This window comes from Tiliqua scincoides, chromosome 1, assembly GCF_035046505.1.
Source record: "Tiliqua scincoides isolate rTilSci1 chromosome 1, rTilSci1.hap2, whole genome shotgun sequence".
In the NCBI taxonomy this organism is placed as follows: Eukaryota; Metazoa; Chordata; class Lepidosauria; order Squamata; family Scincidae; genus Tiliqua; species Tiliqua scincoides.
Genome location: NC_089821.1, coordinates 292,277,043 through 292,296,898, shown reverse-complemented (window position 1 = coordinate 292,296,898; position 19,856 = coordinate 292,277,043). Strand labels below are relative to the sequence as shown.

The 19,856-nt window shown below is 44.2% G+C and overlaps 1 protein-coding gene across 2 annotated transcripts in view; it reads left to right on the top strand.

Annotated features, from left to right (window-relative positions):
• The window catches only part of PTPN21 (protein tyrosine phosphatase non-receptor type 21), a 70,068-nt gene that overhangs the window by 33,326 nt on the left and 16,886 nt on the right, over nt 1-19,856 (top strand). Inside the window, exons 5-13 of one of the 2 annotated variants that reach the window (XM_066628184.1) lie at nt 4,015-4,082; nt 6,487-6,557; nt 7,149-7,236; nt 9,662-9,750; nt 11,311-11,398; nt 12,043-12,122; nt 13,670-13,771; nt 17,438-17,498; nt 18,736-18,826. In XM_066628184.1, the coding sequence (XP_066484281.1) occupies nt 4,015-4,082; nt 6,487-6,557; nt 7,149-7,236; nt 9,662-9,750; nt 11,311-11,398; nt 12,043-12,122; nt 13,670-13,771; nt 17,438-17,498; nt 18,736-18,826 (738 nt within the window). The remainder of the gene's footprint in view (nt 1-4,014; nt 4,083-6,486; nt 6,558-7,148; nt 7,237-9,661; nt 9,751-11,310; nt 11,399-12,042; nt 12,123-13,669; nt 13,772-17,437; nt 17,499-18,735; nt 18,827-19,856) is intronic. The other variant, XM_066628193.1, reaches the window with a different exon arrangement.

The window sequence follows — 19,856 nt, the reverse complement described above, 5'->3', positions numbered from 1 at the left end:
ATGCCCAGAGGCTTTGTATACACCCCAGAACTGCTTGGATACTCTGCAGTGCTCGTAGGGTGGCAGAGGGGGTGGCACATGGGTGATTTGGAGTGGGAAGTGGGCCAAACCAGGGGTGGTTTGAGGGCAGGAAGCGGCAGTTGTGCACACTGGATCCTATCCCTGTTTCCTGGCTTGAAACCGGTCCCTTCCTCTTCTTACACTTATGCCATCAAAGTAGCTGCCATATGTCCAAGGAGACCCATTGGTGAGCACACAGTCTACCAGGAGGTAGGTAAAATTTTTTTACTTACCTCTTGCTAGCCGTTTGAGTCCCTACCCACCATAGCATGCAGCTCATGCTCTGTTGGCAATGCTTCATGCTGCTGGAGGTGGAGAGGACTGGGCTGTTAATAATGTTTTTTGGAAATGGTATTTTTTATACTGTTACCCTGCAGATGCCTGATGTCTGATCTCAGAAGCTAAGCAGGGTCAGGCCTGGTTAGTACTTGGATGGGAGACCGCCTGAGAATGCCAGGTGCTGTAGGCTTATACCATAGTCTTTCGAGACTAAAGGTTGCCAACCACATTTTTTATACTGAACTGGAGTTAATCCTAAATGCATCGATTGGTTTTTTTGTTGTTTTTTTAAAATTGTGACTGAACTGGAGTCTACATGAATCCATTTCATTAGTGAAGAGTCTTTTTCCTGTGCAGGAGGGTTAAATTTTCAAATCGAATTGATTTGAACAACACAATACAAGGGAAGTGCAGGATTTCTTTGGACTAATTTGAGCCACGAAGCTTGCTTCTTGTAATAAATGTGTTTTCTAAGGAATGTAGTTAAAATCCTGCTATTCCAAAGTGTGAGGGTGCTTCAGACAGTAATTGCAAAATGACTGCCCAAGCTGTGTGTTGAAAATTGCTGTTATTTTCTGGTATGACTCTGAATAATCTGCTATTTTCCCTTGGTGTGGGTGGCATGTTGAAGGAAAGTACAGCTTATTACCTAAGAATTATGATTTTGTTCCTTTGCCACAATCTTCATATTTTCTTTGATTCCACTTTTGGGGTCTGTGGACTCTGCTTTGTGAACCAATAAACTATGCTATTGCCTACCCGTAACAGCTTATTTCTGCTTTGTTGCTTGGAAAATAGCAGCATAATTATAGTAAACTGTGAGCAGAAGTTAAATTATGCAGTGAAAACTTAACGGGAAAAAAAGGAACTGCTTCTTGTTTTCCTGTTAGCTGTTTTCTGATCCCACCTATACACTTTTGTACATGGTCTTCTGCTTACACTGTTTTATTCCCCACTGCTGCTTGCTGCAAAATGCAAGCCCCCTGAGTCAGGGAGTAGAACTCCTTCTCTGTTCCTGTGCATCTCAGCTGTTCCTGTTTACCTGAGACAGTCCTGTTTCTCATTTCTGCCTATCATAAACCATGGCTTCTGTTTTGCCTCATTTAGGCCCAAATCTTATCAAACTTTCCAGCACTGACAATAGCTGTGCCAATGGAGCATATGCTGCATCCTGTGTTTGGGTGTCAGTTATGGAGGTCTCCTCAAGGTAAAGGAATGTTTGTTCCCTTACCTTGAAGCTGCATTGTCCTTACCTTGGTGCTGGAAAGTTGGTTAGGATTGCGCCCTTAAAATGTCTTATTAATAGGATGGCAATCCTACGCACAATTACTTGGGAGTATTTCCCGTTGAACACAGTGGGATTTACTTCTGAATAAACATGCATGGGATTGCAGTGAAAATAAAGGCTGTCATTACAGCTTTGTTAGTGTGAATTGCTAAGACTTATTGTTCTTCAAGGTTAAGTTCCTCCTGCCCAGATCTCTAGCAGTGAAATCTTTGAGTGAAAGTACAGAGGCATCTTGTCTGCAGCATACATGAATGTAATGCAGGTACATTTTATACTAATGCAGTACACAGCATCTAATTTGCGCATTGCACACAAATGCATGGGTATACCGTTGTGATAGTATACTATCGCAGTATATATCGCAGTGGTCCCCATACTGGGGTTTTTTGGTGAGTCGTAAAACTGTCAAGTTGATTACTAAGGAAAATGTATTGAGCTCTACGGAAAGTGAAACTGAGCCACGTGTGTTCACTAGTAGGCAAATATGCCTTGATTCACTAGAGATTCCATTCTGATAAAAGTGGAGCTCGGCAAAAGCTCCAGAAGGTGGTACCCCCCACAATAGTAAAAATGATAAAAACAGAGGCTTGAGTGACTGAGAAAGTGAAACTTTTTTATTGGTTTCCTAAAATTAGGGGAGTCTTGATAGAGTGTCGTTTTAAAAAGTGAGTCCAAGTGCTAAAATGTTTGGGAACCACTGATGTATAGTATAGTACAGGGTGACCCCAAAAAAACCAGAACCCATAAAAATTTTATTAAATCCTACAAAGGTCCAGTAAATTTCAAGAAACTTTTCCTTGGTTGACCAAGACATATTGGGGAAGATTATTGTTCCAATATTTCATGCACAAAGTCGTATACCCTGAAAGAAAAAAGAAGAAAAATTAAAATTAACAGTTTTATTCAAAGATTTGTGGGTTCTGTTTTTTTTGGGTCATCCTGTATATAATGTAATTTATAGCATTAAGAGTGTAATTCTGCCCTTCGCTTGCCATGTTTGCGCCTCCTTGGGAGTAAGCCGGGCTAGCGCATGAAGGTGACACAAGCTGACACAAACCTCCACACTGGCTTCCTCGGCGAGCCTTGCGTTGGCCCAGCTGGGCTGACGCAAGACTCTGGGGTAGGCAGGGAGGAGGGGAGAGGAAGGCATTCCTGGGCGGGGGGAGGGTAGGTGGTGGGCTGTCCCTGGGGTAGGCGGGTAGGGAGTGGGAGGTAGGGCTGGGATCCAGCACTTATGCTGGATCCCAACCCCGTTCCTGGGGAATTTGGAGCAGCTTCAAGCCACTCTGTTCTCCTCGGACTTGTGCCTCGCGACTCGTCACCTTGGGAGGTGGCACAAGACCAAGGAGATCCACAGGGGCAAAGGCCCCTTACCTGGTGTTAAGGGGAAAAATTTCCCCTTGCCTCTGGCTGAGTCACTTTGAGCCCCTATCTTGTGCTGGATATAGTGCAAGCCTCTTGGCTTGCCTGTTACAGTGCAGGGTAGGATTGCGCCCTAAAACAGTTATGTTTTTCCCATATATCTCTAACCAAAGGAATAAACATTTACCCCTTTCAAAGTGGATGAAGGGCTATTGGACTAGATGAACTTGGCCATATTCAGGTGAACCTGGACTACATGATCTTGAACTCTATGATTCTATTTCAACTCTATTCTACATTCCAACTCTATGATTCTACTACAGAGTAATGAACAAAGTATACTTTAGTCAGAATAGAGTATCCTGCTATGTATGATGTGGGGGGAATAATCTAGAATGAGACTACTGGCATGTGTGTGTCCCTAGGTTCATTTCTGAAATGTTGGAGGGCATGTGTTCCTTTCAACTTCTATATTTCTGAGAACAGTTCACGCACAAAGATGGGCGACGTGGAGAGATGAATATCACGCTGAGCCTCTGGGCCATTTATTTAGCTGCCTCCCTTTACTTGCTTAGAATGCTAATCATGTGTGTGGTGAGAGACCTGCCAAGAATGTTACGTGCCAATAAGATCTAACAAATGAATAGAAATAGCTTGTTTATGTAACAACATTCTTTCAAATTTTTATTTAGTCCTGGCTGGTTCTTTAGTAGCATTCATTCAATAAATAAATACCTGCTTAACCATGCTTGTACATCTTAGGCAATGTAAAATATATTGGAATCTTTCTGTAATCCTGTTTCTAGATGGAAAATCAAAGGGCACAAATCTCTACGCTCTATATTTGGAATAATTTCTGGGGCTTCTGTATCACAGAGAATTTCCCTAGACACTTGATAGGGTAGTTTGTCTGTTGCTCATCATTTAGACAGCAGACCCCATTATTAGTAGATTTGCTACTGACAGAACTCCATCTTGATGGTTATAAATACTTAATTCCTGCTTATTTTCTCTTAAATCCTCAGCTGATTTTGGAGATTATGATCAGTATGAATCGCAAGAGTTTCTACAGAGATTTGCCTTGTTTCCTGTGGTAAGAATGGTCTAGTTCAGCGATGGCAAATCTTTTGGGCTTGGTGTGTCAAAAACTCAGAAAATGCCTAACTTGATTCTGCTGGTGTGTCATCCCCATCCCCACCCTGAACAAAAGAGAAACAATTCTTTACATATTCATTTATTTTTTAAAAATATAGTCCAATCATGTGTGGTGCTATGCATTATATAAAGAAATATCAAATAATTACAAAAATGAAATACAAGTAAAACAGACTCAGTTGTTGTCGGCGAACCCTGGCTTGTCTCCCAAAACATCGTGGCATGTCACCTTTGACACACGTGTCATAGGTTTGCCATCACTGGTTTAGTTTCTACTTTTTTCCAGTACTGTTTTGATTTAAATGTTGCTTGATTGACTGATTGCTTATTGCTTAATGGCTATTTCATTTTCTGAATTACATTCTTTTAGTGCTTATGTTTATTCTTTGTGTTTGGTGTTTCACTGTTAGTTTTTGTGAGCCACCTTGGGAATGATTTTATAGCCAAGGCAGTATATAAGGGCACAATCCTAACCAGGTCTACTCAGAAGTAAGTCCTATTTTGTTCAATGATGCTTACTCTCAAGAAAGTGTGGTTAGGATTGCAGCCAGGCAGTCCAATCCTCAGCTGCCTGTGGCGCCCAAGTCTGGCAGCTCCATGGCGGGCTCCCGCCGGATCCTGCGCCTCCCGTGCTACCGTGGGAGGCTCCTATGGAGAAGGGGACGTTTGTCCCCTTCCCCTGGGTAAGGGAAGCAGCCCCGCAATGGGGCTACTCACTTTAGCGGTGACCTTTTGGTCGCTGCTAAAGTAAAGGTGCTTGTGTAGGGTGAGCAGCCCTGCCCGAGCACCTTGGATCCTGCGGAACTCGGCTCCACGGATATGCCTCTCCCCCTCCCCCTGACACGCCTTCCCCATGCCCCTGGCCACGCCTCCCCCCTCCCCGGAACGCCTCCCCCACGCCCCTGGCCGTGCCCCCACCTCCCATTCTGCAGCCCGGCGGTCCGGGAGACCGCAGAGCTGCAGAACTTGGGCGCCCACCAAGTGCCAGTCCAGCTCTGGCCGGCGCTGGGCTAGCTCCTGCGGGAGCCTGACGGTAAGCCCCGCAAACGTGCCTTGCGGCACGTTTGCGACTGTGGTCTGTGGCGTGGAGCCGCGCAGCAGACCACAGGATCGGGCTCTTAAGAACATAAGAACAGCCCCACTGGATCAGGCCATAGGCCCATCTAGTCCAGCTTCCTGTATCTCACAGCGGCCCACCAAATGCCCCAGGGAGCACACCAGATAACAAGAGACCTCATCCTGGTGCCCTCCCCTACATCTGGCATTCTGACTTAACTCATTCCTAAAATCAGGAGGTTGCGCATACTCATCATGGCTTGTACCCCATAATGGATTTTTCCTCCAGAAACTTGTCCAATCCCCTTTTAAAGGCGTCTAGGCTAGACGCCAGCACCACATCCTGTGGCAAGGAGTTCCACAGACCGACCACACGCTGAGTAAAGAAATATTTTCTTTTGTCTGTCCTAACCCGCCCAACACTCAATTTTAGTGGATGTCCCCTGGTTCTGGTATTATGTGAGAGGTTCTGGTATTATGTGAGGTTCTTAATGCCTTAAATATATTTTATTTGGGAATGCTAATGTCAGTTCCAAATGAAAAAGATCAAATGAATAAACTAAGAAAAAGTCTTATAAATTAAATGGTTATGTATTTATTATTCTGCATAATTTCCCCCACACCCGATTTGGTTTTTGACCTACCTTGTTCCAAACATTCATGACTGTGTTACTAAGAACGAAATTCAGAAATTATTTCTCCCTAAATGTGTGCTAACCATGTGAGGCTTCAACCATCTTAGGGGCTAATCCTATTGTGCCCTAGCGCTTGTGCCAGTTCTGGGTGTCGTAAACATTCCGTAAAGCACGTTTACGGCACCCTCAGAATAGGGAGTGCCTGCGCTGGGTCCAGTGCTGAATGGAAGATGTTGTAGGGGTGCCCGATGGTAAGTTGCACCACTAGGTGGTGGTGCAGGTTTTCAGGGTGGGAGGAAGGTGGCAGGGGGCGGAGGAACTGGCTTGAAATGGGATGGGACCTGCTCTGCCGCATCTTATCCTTCGAGTCAGGCTGAAAGCCCAATGCAGAGGTACTCTCATCTGCACCAGCAAAATAGCTGGCACAGATTTGAGAAACCCTATTGTGGCTTCCCCAAGGAGTCCTCCGGCAGCCTTTATGGGGCTGCTGGATACAGTGGTTGCCATTTTGGCGCTGCTGCACCCAGCAGCCCTGCCGAGGACAAGATTGAGCTGCCTGGGATTTAATTTGTATTAATTAAATAATTTGCTGTTTAAGGACCTGTATATTTATTTGGGAATTAGCATTAAGCCTTCTCTTCTGTTCTTAAGGCTTGGTTGCAAGATGAAAAGATCCTGGAAGAAGCAACCCAGAAAGTGGCCTTACTCCATCAGAAGTACAGGTAGGACTCTAAAATTCTGTTATTGGCAGCAGTTATTATTTATATAGGGTAGTTCAACCACATGGCATTTCCAAAGTAATGAGTTGACAGTTCCCTCTTCTGATGACTTGCAATCTAAAATTGACTCAAGGGAGGCAGGAGATGAAGGGAAGGAAATGGAATCGAAGATAAAGTGGGGAAGGATATGTGGCTGATGTCAGCATGAAGGGCAGGAGGTGGGTGGAACAGGGTAGGGCAGGGGAGAGACGGGGAGGAGAGAGAAAGGGAAGGGGATGAGGGCTGGAAGGGGGCGGTCTTCTGGGCCTCGATTTGCATTACCTAAACAGACTTGTACTAGCGATATTATGGCACAGATCTGAGTAGACTTGTTCTGTGCTGGAGGCTTACCCCCTACCCAGAGAAGACCCCTGGGACTGCCTTCCTCCCCCTGCAGGATGCTGCTGGTGCACTCTGGTGCTGCGTCTGGATTGGCATGGGGGCAATGATAGGATTTGGGCCCTAGTGGACTCTGACATGGATAAATATAGATAAATCAGGTCCATGAAACGTATTAGTACATTCATGTCCTTTTTGTTTTGTTTTGTTTTGAAGAGGCCTTTTGCCTCCAGATGCAGAGATGTTATATATGCAAGAAGTTGAGAGAATGGAAGGTTATGGTGAAGAGAGCTATCCAGCAAAGGTAAGGTTAAAGTTTTCATGCATGAATTTGCTAAAAATCTTTCTGTAGTCATAGATATATTTGTACAGTTCAATTTTCTTTTAAAGGATATACTAAGCTGCCTCAGGATTAAGAAATCTTGGCTTGTAACTAACAACCTTGAGATAAATACAGTGAATGTTTATTTTGATTTCACTGAGCTTGCTCAGGTGTCAAGCCAGAAATTGGATTGTTTAGCATACAGAATTCTGCACTTCAATATTTCCAATTTCAGTTGGGCAGGAGATAATTCAGGCAGATAATCAGAACTGGTCAGTTTCAGGCCACAGGAAAACTTCAGGTTTTCACAGGAAAATGTTGCTTCTTGTTATGAAAGAGCTACAGGAACTTGTACTGCGCTCTTCCCTTCCCTCTTCTCTTTTGTGAGTGAGAGGAAGAGGTGTTTGGTTCTGACTAAATGACTGTTCCCCTTTAATGCGGATTCAGGGATCTGAAAATCTTTGCCATGCCTTCATGAATCCATAACTGTGATCATGAATTGCTTTTACCATTTATAATCAGGGCAGTTCAAAGCTTTCTTCTTTCAGATGTTTTTTTTCTGATGTTGCTGCAAAAGGGGATGAAATTATCATTCAGGAAGAACTGTCTTGAATCAACTTCCTTTGCCCCATCCCATTTACTAAGTGATTGCTGTCTGGCTAGAATCTGCCATGTGTCCAGACTAGGAAACACTGCTTTTACTCTAGACCAGCTTCATTTTTCTCTGTTATGTCAGATCTGCTTGGCTGATAGTGTCATGACAGTGTCATGTCCATTATGTAATCCTTGATTGCCTGTAATCATTTTGGAAAGGAAAAAGAATTCCCAACCAGGAAAAAAAAAAACACAGTACAGAAGCTGCCGGAGAGATAATAATGACAGTGAGTTGCTTTGGAAAAAAAAATACCGAAGTCACGTATCTGAAGGGCTTTTGGGAAATATTTCTTTTCCCCAAAGCCCTACATTTGACTGAAAAATGAGTGTGTTCAGTGTAGCACTAGTTCATGTGGGAATAGGCTTTCCCATAAATAGTCAAGGTTCAAACTGTTTATAGTCAAGGTTCAAACTGTTTAGCTTCTTAGTTAAGGGGAAATATACTAGGAACTAATAAAGATCTTTCATAAAAAGGGAAATATGGCCTGCTTACTAGACCTAGATAACAATCACACTGCTGCATTCCATCTAGGAACCTGTTTTAAAGATCCCACCCAGTTGTGATGCAGGATCGAAAGAGACCACTGACACCAAGCTAAGTTTAAGGCTTTTATTAGGAGGAATGGAACCTGAACCAAACAATGGCAAGACCTCGTTTCAAATTACCCCCAGTTGAGAGGACCTGAGGCAGGCAGGCTCGAGGCAGCAGGACCTGAGGCAGGCAGGCTCGAGGCAGCAGGACTTGAGGCAAGCCAGGCAAAGTCTGGGTGGTTGTTCCCTTCTCTGGTTCTCAGACGCTCTCCCAGGGGCTCCTTCCAGCAGCTCTCCCTCAGAGCTCAGGTTTCAGCTCCGCTCTGCAGCTTGGTCTCTCCCAGCTCGCTCCTCACAGCTTCTCTTCCCTGGAGGTCTCCGCAGCTTGATCTTCCAGCTCTTTCTCTGCAGATGCTCCCCAAAGCTCCTCACAGCAGCTCTGTGGCTTGGTCTCTCGTCCTGCAGAGCCCGCTCTTGGAGCTCCTCTCCACAGTTCTTCCCTGGTGGTCTCTGAGCTCTCTGTGCTGGTGCAGCCCCTTTTATAGCCTCAGTGGCTCCGCACACGGCAGCCCTCTAGCTTTCTTTTGATGGTACTGCAGCCTTTTTGCACACGGCACTCAAGTCTCCTGCTCAGCCCCTCCCAGCCCTCCTTCTGTCTCTCCAATCCAGCAGTTTTCCATTTGGTCCTCCAACTCTCAAGGGCTTGTTACAAGGTACTCAGCAAGTGAGCCTATTGGCTCAGACAAACTCAGACAGACTGTCTATTGGCTCATAAAAAGCATGGTTATGATCCCACCAGGCCAAGTTACAGTAGTCAACTGAGCCCAAGTTCTGCACATGTCACAGTCATCTTCCATTTTTTAATGACTAGCAAAAATAACTTGTGTGTCTTCAGATTTGCTTTCTCCTTATTTGCCTTCAGGAGAACAACTAAGCAAAATAATTGCAGACTCTTGGGATCAAGTGGCAGATTTGTGCATCAGGAGAATTATATTCCATGCTCCACAGCAGCAATGCAACTGCTATGGATTTCTAGGCCTGTTGCTTCGCTCAGAAACGGAGTGAAAAGAGGCTATTGGTGCCACAAACAAAAGCAGTACAATTTTTAAAACGTGTCTGAAAGCTGCTGTGTTCTTGCACAACTTGAATGGTTATGTTCATGGTGGGGAAAAAGAAATTGCAGGCATGTTAATTGTGTTGATTATTTCTGTCTGTTATCCAGGATAGTCAAGGAAGTGACATCTTCATCGGAGCTTGTCTGGATGGAATCTTTGTGAAGCACAAAAACGGCCGGCCTCCAGTAATATTTAGGTGAGTTGTTATCTGCCAAATGTGATGATATTTTCTTGCTAGTAGTCACAAGAGCTTGATGGTCTCTCATCTGAGTTCAGAATGTATTTCTCATGTTGAAGCAATACAGAGCATAAACCAAAGGGAGTGGAGCCCCGTCACAAATGTGGTCATTTGAAGCGCCATGGGGCAGTCTCCATCAGGGCACAAGGCTATCTGTAGGGTAGTGTTTCACAAATGTTTTAGCACTACGACCCACTTTTTAAAATGACAATCTATCACGACCCACTAAACCCATGGTTCTCAAACTCTCTGGTAGGGGGGAAGGCAGCGACGCATTGCCCAGCATCGCACTGCTCTGGAGGGGCGCAAGGGCACGCTTTCAGTCACCCCTGCCTACAGCAGCCTCCTGGGGGTTGGAGGAGCCCAGTGCCAGCCTCAGCAAGTGCATGAGGCTCTCCATGCAGTGCAGACCCCTGCAGAACACGATCATGACCACTTCCTGTTTACAAAACCAGAAATTGTAGTGATCATGACCACTTCCTGTTTACAAAACCAGAAATTGTAGTGATCACGTTCTGCAGGGGACTGCACTGCGTGGAGAGCCTTGCTGAGGCTGGTACTGGGCAACCCCCAGAAGGCTGCTGCAGGCGGGGGAAAGTGGAAGCGCGCCCCTGTACCCTGATCAGAGGCGCGATCCAAAAGATTGCATCTCTGTTTGCCCTGCCCTGCCCCTTAAGGAGGCAGAGCCCGGGGCTCTCAGGCTGGGGCATTGCAATGCCCCAGTTTGAGAACCACTGTGCTAGACAAAGAAAAGAAGGAGCTCTAGAAAGAAATAATATTTTATTTATTATTAATAGTAAATTAATATTTAAGAAGTTCATTATGGGTTACAAGTCACAGTAGGTATATGCAAGCTCTTGGTTTTAGAGGCAGGCAACCTCTCATTGCCAGATGCAGGGGAGCGCACCAGGATGCAGATTGTGTCTGTTGTCTTGTGTGCTCCCTGGGGCATTTAGTGGGCCACTGTGAGATACAAGAAGCTGGACTAGATGGGCCTTTGGGCTGATCCAGTAGGGCTCTTCTTATGTTCTTAATAATGATCAGGGTTCTGTGCTCCCAAGGTGCCTAGGGACTTTACATTCTCTCTGTGTGTGTATATCTCAAGGACTGTTCCCCCAAACCTTTACACTCATTCCAGGGTACCTAGAAGGCTGAGCTGGAGAACAAGATGTGCCATTAGGGACTTCCGGGCCAGACAAAAGGCTGAAACTGGGTTCACATGTGTTCTATGGCATGTCAATTACTAGAGAAAATTGGAAAATTTGAGATTTCAGTTTGGGGGTATGAAGATTACCTCATACCACAGGTTAGCATTCCTTTTGTGACTCCCTATGTACAGATGGAAGGGTGTATAAAAGCAACCAACTGCATTGTTAGACACCTGACTTGGAAATGTTCAGAGCAGCTAAGATTTGTACTGCAACATTCTATCCACACTCATGTCCATGCAATTACAGTACTACGATCTGTGAGGTTTTGAGAGTTTGTAACTCGTTCTTCTTTCCATCTTCCCCAAAGGTGGCATGACATTGCCAACATGTCCCACAACAAGTCCTTTTTTGCATTAGAGCTGGCAAACAAAGAAGAGACTATTCAGTTCCAAACTGTAAGTGAGTGAGTTTTTACTTCTATGCATTTTAAAACAGTGATATTAGAAGGATTATGCCAGACATTTTCACTTTCTAGACAGAAAAATCTATCATTTTTACATTTGTTCGGCATTAGATAACTAGCCATGAACACAGTTTATACAGCTAGTTTGTGGTCTTGTGAGAGTGGGAAGAATTTTTCTTCATATGATCTTGGGTTTATTCTTCATTTGCTTTAGCACATCAGGAAATGCAATAAGTATGTAACGTTTCCACATGTGTTTAAGATCCAACACACACAGCCCAAGCTAACCAGTCAGTGTCCTACATGAAGTCTATGAATTGACTGCACAGTGTGGGCCTATGTGTTTTGGATTTTATGCATACAGATAGTGCTGTGCAAACATTATGTTCATGCACAGATGACTATGTGTTACATTTATGCAGGCCTGCCCAAATATGCTGGGTGATTGGTGCAATTCCACCGCAATGTGTGCAGTCTCCGCCCTGCGGGATGATGGTCTGCCCTGATCTTAGTCTTGTGAATCCAATAGCTTGGTTTTGTGTATCCACTCAGTAAAACATTGACTGAAACTTATGCTGGCACGGATTTGTCCCACCTGTACTTTTTTTTCTTACGTATATCTCTTTTGCTTAACAGGAAGACATGGAAACAGCAAAATATGTGTGGAGGATGTGCGTGGCCAGGCACAAGTTTTATAGACTAAATAAATGCAGTCTGTAAGTACAACATTCTCTTTTGTAAATGTTATTTTCTTCTGTAACATATTTGATTGACTCAAATAACAGCATAATCCCAGGCACTAGTAGTGCTAGTTATTCAGAAGTAAGTGCCATTTGTATAGTGAAGCTTATTCCCAGGAAAGTGTATGTAGGATTTCATCCTATGTAACTTTTGGCCCAGTCCTATCAGAGATTTATGCTGACGGATCTCACCGTCAGTTAAAGGCCAGGCCCGCTGTCACATGAGCCACTGCAGCAGTGGGTGGCTTGCTGCCCACTATGGAAGCCAGGAAACTCCACACCAGCCACAGCAGGATGCCAGACCACCACTGGAGCATTTAGGTCAGGAGGGCGGGAGGTCTGCCCAAATGGTAGAGCTGCCACCTTTGCCTGAAGAACATCTGGGGGTAGAAGTTTGATACAGTCAGAAGTATCTGAGAGCTGCAAACACACTGCTGACAAGCTGAGTCATCCCAGCCGGTGAGTGCCCTTGGTGAGAGAGAAGAGTTGCATTCCAACCAATGAATGGAGATAACTACCTTCAGTGAGAGAGGAGTGCTGCCAGCTAAGCCTGGGAGGTGAATGCAGCCAGAAAGTTACCAGACTGAGAAGGAAGCCAACTGGAATGAAGGCATTTTCTATGAAAAAGCAGAACTTACTGTATTGTAAAAATCTGTACGAGGATTTAGAAAAGCTTGTCAGTTAATTAAAGTTGAAGGAGGCATCCCGTGATAAAAGAAAGATGCTTTATAAATACTGGTATTAGCAGCAGCAGCAGAAGGGATGGTTTGGGGGAAGATGGTAGACACTCTGAAGTGAGTAGTGGGTTGGGCTAGGCTGGGTTTGAGGGAGGATCTTGATGGCAGTGGCACACACTAAGATCCTATCCTCCCCTTCCTGAACTGGGCCTGCTCCCAGGAGTTTCCTTACACCAAGAAAAGCACTCTGGTGCAAGGGACAAAACCTCTAATGTTACATATAATTAATTTTCATATCATTGGGCATGAACACTGTGGTCTGGCGTTTCATCTAATTAACATGTTGCGTGTATTTCCCCATGATATTCCAGTATAAGAGACATAAATTGTTTGAAAGCATTAAGTCAGTCCTCTCTCCCCAAAAGATCACCCACACTTGGGCTTAAATTTCCAGGTACTTGGAGAAAACATGGTCAGCCTTTACATAATGTATGTCTTGTGGTTTTTCCAATACCCATGGCTATGTTTTCTTTCTTTCTAGTGATGAGGTCTAGGAACTTATAAAACAATAAGAGGGAATCTTTGAATCCTAACCCTTACTTGATGTCCCCAAAGAGGTTACCTCCTAGTCCACCCGTTTCCTGTCCTTGTTGCAAACTAACAGAATCCCCCTTCTTTAGAGTCAGCTTATCTTCTTATTTTGTGGTCTAGGAAAGGCTGGGATGTCATGATGGGAGCACCTTTTTAAAGCTGACCCGAAGACCTGTTGAACTGTCTTCCCACATCCTCTCTTTTGAATGTGCTGTTTCATTGTCTGCATTTTGTCTGCATGTCCCTTGTCTTTAGAGACTCCCCAGACTCTCCACCTGAGGAAGGCTCTCAGAAATCTTTCCTCATTCTTTCCTTTCCACGCTTTCCAATCCTTTCTCGTCCTTCTCTGCCCAAAGGGTGAGCTAGAAAACATTCTCTTTCTTTCCTTCCAAGTTCTTTGCATGCCATTTGTACTGTCCAGTGTTTGCTTACTTTACCAGCCTTGCCATGAAGTGATTTGACCCAACTCAGTAGTCCCTTTGGCAGCAGATTCCAGCAGGGGCACCATTTCCTTGCCTCCCCATCTCTGTAGAGCAGAGGTGTCCAAACTTTTTGGCAGGAGGGCCACATCATCTCTCTGACACCGTGTCAGGGGCTGGGGAAAAAAATTAATTTACATTTAAAATTTTAATAAATTTACATAAATGAATATATTAGAGATGGAACTTATATGAATGAATGAAGGTCTTGCAGTAGCTCAAGACCTCTAGAAGGCCTTGCATAAAGCAAGGCTGGCCTTTCCTTCACTGCCGCTGCTGCATCACAGATATGAAATAGCAAGTAGTGGAGGTAGCCCTCATCCCACAGCTCACACGAGAGATCGAACAGTAACCCTCAGGCTGAGCACAGTTGCATCCGGCCAGCATGGGTTCCAGCAAGTCTCCAGAGGGCCAGAGTCTCATTAGAGACTGAGGGCTCCCTGAGGGCTGGATTGGGAGTCCCTGAGGGCCGCAAGTGGCCCCCGGGCTGGGGTTTGGGCACCCCTGTTATAAAGCATTAAAATGTTAAAGCAGTGGAATGTGTGCACTATTTTTACTTTTTGTAAAATATAATACCGCAGGCACATAGCATACATCTTATCTTTTAACTAACAATTTCAGAGAATGAATTCATACAGGATGTGGGGCTCTCAAAAAGCACTACCCTGTGTAAGGTTCTGTGCCTTTGGCATGTAATTGAAAGAGTTTTTAACCCAGGTGGTTCCTATTCACATGTTGCATTTGGAAATAGGATTGTAGCTCAGCAGTGTGTTTCATCAGGCATTTAGCTGCTGAGTGGATTTTTGCCCTCTATATCTCTGATATATTGCGATGACTTGACTGCCTCCCTGGACTCATCAGTTCTCAATTGGCTCAATTGAGTTTCTTTTTTCTTTTTCCTTAAATTTTTTTTGCTCTGTTTTGATATTGTTTTCACCCTACAATGTTAAAACTAATGTTTTAATGCCTTATTTGATGTTTTTTACTAGCTATGACATTTTGTACTTGATTATAAAGCTCTGTAAGTCGCTTGGGCATTTGCTTCAGCATGGGAAAGGCGGGGTATAAATTTCTTAAATAAAATAAATAAACCAGCCTTTAGTTACAGGAAGTGGGACATATTGTAAATGGGCCTTGAAAAAGAAAGCAGGAAGGAGTTGGGATTTGTCAGCTGTGTTCTTGATTCTTATCCTCTCTGTAATCCCACCAACACAACTGTGGGATATTAGTGCATCATATGACATTTTGAATGCCCTTTAGTGAGATAAAGCAGGGTATAAATATGGTAAACATATGGTGCAGGTAGGATTTATTGTCAGAAGCAGTTGAGTCTGTGCAAACATAAATAGCTCTACCCACTATGAGATGTAGCAATGTGCAGCAGTGTGAGTTGAGTGAAAAAGGAGAGTCACATTTCTTTGTATCTGACAAAGGGGAAATTTCTTCAAGGGTTGCTTTAAAGTTGCTGGAGAGCTAATTATTATCCAATAAGTGCTTGTTGTGGTAGTAGAGGTCTAAGCAGGTGGTTATAAGTACAACATTATAAGCAGTAATTCTTGAGAAGGATTCAAATGACATGAAACCAAATGCTGATGTCTTGCTTTTATGGAACTTCAGGACATTCGTTGAAACATAAGTTGCTCTCCCCTGAACTTCTGGTGCAGGGGTGTCAAACATAAGGCCCTGGGGCCAGATGCGGCCTGAGGAAATTTTTATCCAGCTCTCAGCTGCTGAGCCATGCTGAAGTGTTACTGCTGAAAGGGCAGCCCACTTGAAAATTGATCTCTCCCGTATCTTGAACATGATCAAGATACCGCAGACACCCGCCTATAAGTCGATCCCACAGATAAGTCGAGGGCAGGTTTTGAGCCAACAATCATGGAATTTTCTATAACCCTCGGATAAGTCAGGGGTTAAACTTAGGGGGTGTCTGACTATAGTTTTGTCTGATTTTACTCAAGGCCAGATCCTGAAAAATAACCCACCACTAATTGTTACCTAAGAACTGTAGTCTCTAATTTATTTAAAACATAGTAAAAGATCATAAGATACATTTTTATTCTTTTTAAATTCTGGTCTTCATCACCTTTTTGTAAGCTCACTATCATTTTTTGTAGTACTCACTATCAGAGTAAGTGCACTGTAAACAACATACAGTAGAACAGTGGTTCTCAACCTGGTATTCATGTACTCCCAGAGATACTCAACAGGACCTTTATGGGTACTTGAAAAAGAATGGAATAATGGTAGAAAAAGGCAGGTCATGCTCCAGAATGCCTTGCAAGGACCAGCAAGGCAAGAAGGGAGGTAGCTAGTTGGCTGTGAAAGCCCCACCAATAGCTAGTTTTTGGTCATCAATTCATGTATGAAACAGTGATTGAAAACCAGCACAGTAAAAAAGCTGAAGCATAATATGGAAAGTGATCAATCACTCGGAATTTCTCAGCACACTTCTGGTGCAAAACAGTGCAAAGGCAGAGTCTTCTGTTCTTCAAACAGATAAAAAGGGAAAACACTGTGATAAATACATGGGCTTTCATATAGAGGAGATGAGGGCTTTTATTATTAATTACAAACATTTTGCTATTATGAAGGGTACAATTTATGTAAATGGGCTGCCAAGGGATATGCAAGTGAAAAAGGTTGGGAACCACTGCAGGAGAACCATGAATCAAATCCACTTTTAAGGTGTCTGGTGTGTTAAGCCAGAAGCTCTACATACAACATACAACCCATAACACATAACTGGGAGTGTGCAATTCAATTCACAGCAGAGAGATGGAGCTGCATATATTTGCAACCCTTTTTACTCAGAAGTAGACCCACTACTTTCCATGGGTGTTACTCTTAAGTAAGGGTGCATTGAATTGTAGCCTGTTTCAGATGGAAAGGAGGATTCCCATCCTGGTGTTTCAAAAAACAGACCTGCTTTGCAAGCATTTACAAAGCAGAACCAGACTGCAGCAGAAGGAAGGAGAATAAAAGATTAACAAATTGCTTCTAAGGAGCTGCCTGCTGCTTGAGAAACTTGGCGCCTGTCTGCCACTTGAGAAAACTGAAATGTTTCTCAAGAGTTGAAAGGCTTTGCCCTCTGAGCTTGATTACTTGGCAAAAATTTCATGTACTATAGGCAAGTATCTACCGTATGTATATTTTCTCTTCTGTCTTTTGCAGCTGAGTTCCCAAGTGAGAAAAAGTGCTTATTTTTGGTCATGAACTTTTTAATGACATCACTTCCTGCCTAATGACATCACTTTCGGTCCTCAGCAGGCATCATGAATGCTATTCGGCCCTCTGCATGAAATGGGTTTGACACCCCTGTCCTAGTGTGAATCGATGCTGAGCATTCCTGCCATGTTCTGCTCAACTGCTGATTGAGGAAGCATGTTAGAAATCATGGCATCTTCCTTGGTTTGCTTTTCTGCTCTCAGCTGTGGTGGGCTGTAGCTGTTGTATAAAGGAGGTGGTTATCAGGCTTATGAGATGACAACTGTAGTAAAAGTTCTAAGCCCTGAATTAGATCCTAAACTTTTTTGTTTTGCAGACAAACCCAGACGGTGACAGTGAATCCAGTTAGGAGACGATCATCTTCCAGGATGTCTCTGGTAAGGTCCTCTGCTTTTTATTCTTTGGTTTGTTATTCTTAAAGTATTTTTTAATCAATAAGAACTATCCTAGCTGCTAAGCAGAGCAGCTGTTCCTAGCTGCTACTTTCAAAGGGGCAGTAGGTCATACCTGCCTCTTAAATCGTATATAACTGTGACTCAACAACCAATAGCTCCTTAGTAGGACCCATAAATGATTGTAAGGTTGGCTCTGCCTGCCACACTGAAGCAGTTCGACTATCCAGGTTTTCTACGAATGAGTTGGCAATAGCATGAGTTGGCTGCTAAATGCTGATTAGCTTAAAGCAGCTACTGCTGACCAGGTGATTTAGCATTTGCTATAACCTATTAACCTCAAGAGATTCACAGTCAAGTCTTGATGAGCTAACAGGTATGTATATATTTGCCGAAACACATCCACCCTGATTCAGCAGTTTTCTTATAGGCAATGGAAGTCCCTCTCTCCTAACCCCGATGGGTATCCCACTGATTTGTTGCTATGCAGCCAATGGTCTTGGTGTGCACCTTTCATTATGAGCTTAACAGCCCAATCCTAACTTGCACTGGAGCAGGCAGGCCGGCAGGCCTGTGCTGCATCCAGCACAAGTTTGGGGTCAAAAGCGGCACAACTTGAGGTGAGGGGTAACCTTTCCCTTTACCCCATGTTGTGCTGTAGTGACCCCGATGGGTCTATTCAGATCTCAGGTCTACTCAGATCCAAGCAGAACAGCATGGCCAGCGGCTGTGTCGTGCTGCTTGGGGACGGGGTTAGAATCTGGCACAATCATCGGATCTTGGCCTACTCCCTGCCCACACACCCCCTGGGAATGCCTGCTGACCACCCTCCCTCTGCCCTGAAACACCTCCTCCCTGCCTTCCCCCCCCCAGACCCCTGCGTCAGCTAAGCTTGGCCAATGCAAACTTACCCTGGCAGCCCTGGATCTGACACAGGGAGGCCAGCGCAACTCTCTGTGCTGGCCTCCCAGACACTTAAGTCGACGCAAACATGCCTTATGGCAGGTTTGTGACACCCCTGGATTGGCACTAGTGACTTGTGCTGGCCTAACCTGGGGGTTAGGATTGCGCCCTAAATCTGATCTTCCATTGCAGTGAGTGGGGAGCTGATGTTTGCCAAACCCCTGCATGAACTTTGCAATGCATAAGGGTATCTAAATTTGGGTGAAGGTTTGACTTCTTTTGGTGAAGATCTCTACTTGTTTCTACAATATCTTTGTAGCAGCCCAAGCCGCAGCATTATATGATGCCACCCCCACCACCCCAGTTACATTACAATGGACACTTTGTGGAACCATATACGTCGTCCCAAGGTATGTACTTATTGTGGTCAGGAAATGTAAGACCTATATGTTACCAGACTGTTGTCAGCCTGTTAGAAAGGAGCTTTAGGGAAAACGCTCTGTTTATCAGTAAGAAGAAGCAGGCAGTGACCACAGGCAAATTAGGTTGTTAAATGGTTAATGCTAAGTAGATCAAGCCCTGATCAGTGTGCAGAAAGGGAAGGCTTTGTGAAGAAGTGTCATGCATGTTATCTGAACTTCCTAAACACAAACCAACTATAAAATCGTTAAAAGAATTAAGGAGTCATGTGATTAATGGTTTGTACCACCCTTTCTTTTTATCCCTGTTATCAGGAGGTAATCCTAAACCTACTGTCTAAGAAGTGATAGGCAATTCATTGTAGCAAGGAAAAAATACCTCTGGTTTCCACAACCTATTGCTAGCATAACGTGGTTGATGTGGCAACAACCCCAGAGTACATATTGCCCTTAATAAAACATGTTTTTAAATCCTTTGATGCTGCACAGTGTGGACTTACTTGGCTTTTTGTCAGAGCCCATGGCTCCCTTAGGGACCCATACAACTCATTGGCTCTTGTGGCAGTCGCAGCAGCCTCAAAAATCACTCAGGAAAATCCCACGTCATGTGATGTCTCTCAATGTTCCTACTTCTATGTGCAAGTTGCACATAGGAGCGGGCAGTGGCAGGGGTTTTGTGCATGCATACACACACATGTCACGGGTTCAGAAACACTTGATGCCTGAAGGTCCAATGCTGATCCTGCTCTGAGGGCAAAGTACTTACCCATATTCTCCAGGCTTTTAAAGCAGGGAGGGTTGTCTGCAGCTCTAGGCTAGGGAATATACTTTGTGCAATGCATAAGACCTTGTTTTCAGTCCTCCTCATATCCCTTAAGGACCTGAGATAACAACAGGGCTGGAAAAGATCATGACCCGTGGTCTTGGAGAGCCGTTGCTATTCGAAGCAGACAGTACCTATGTTCATACCTTCCAGAGACTAGAATTTAGTTGTCTGTGTTGTAAAGCATTCTTTTTAGGA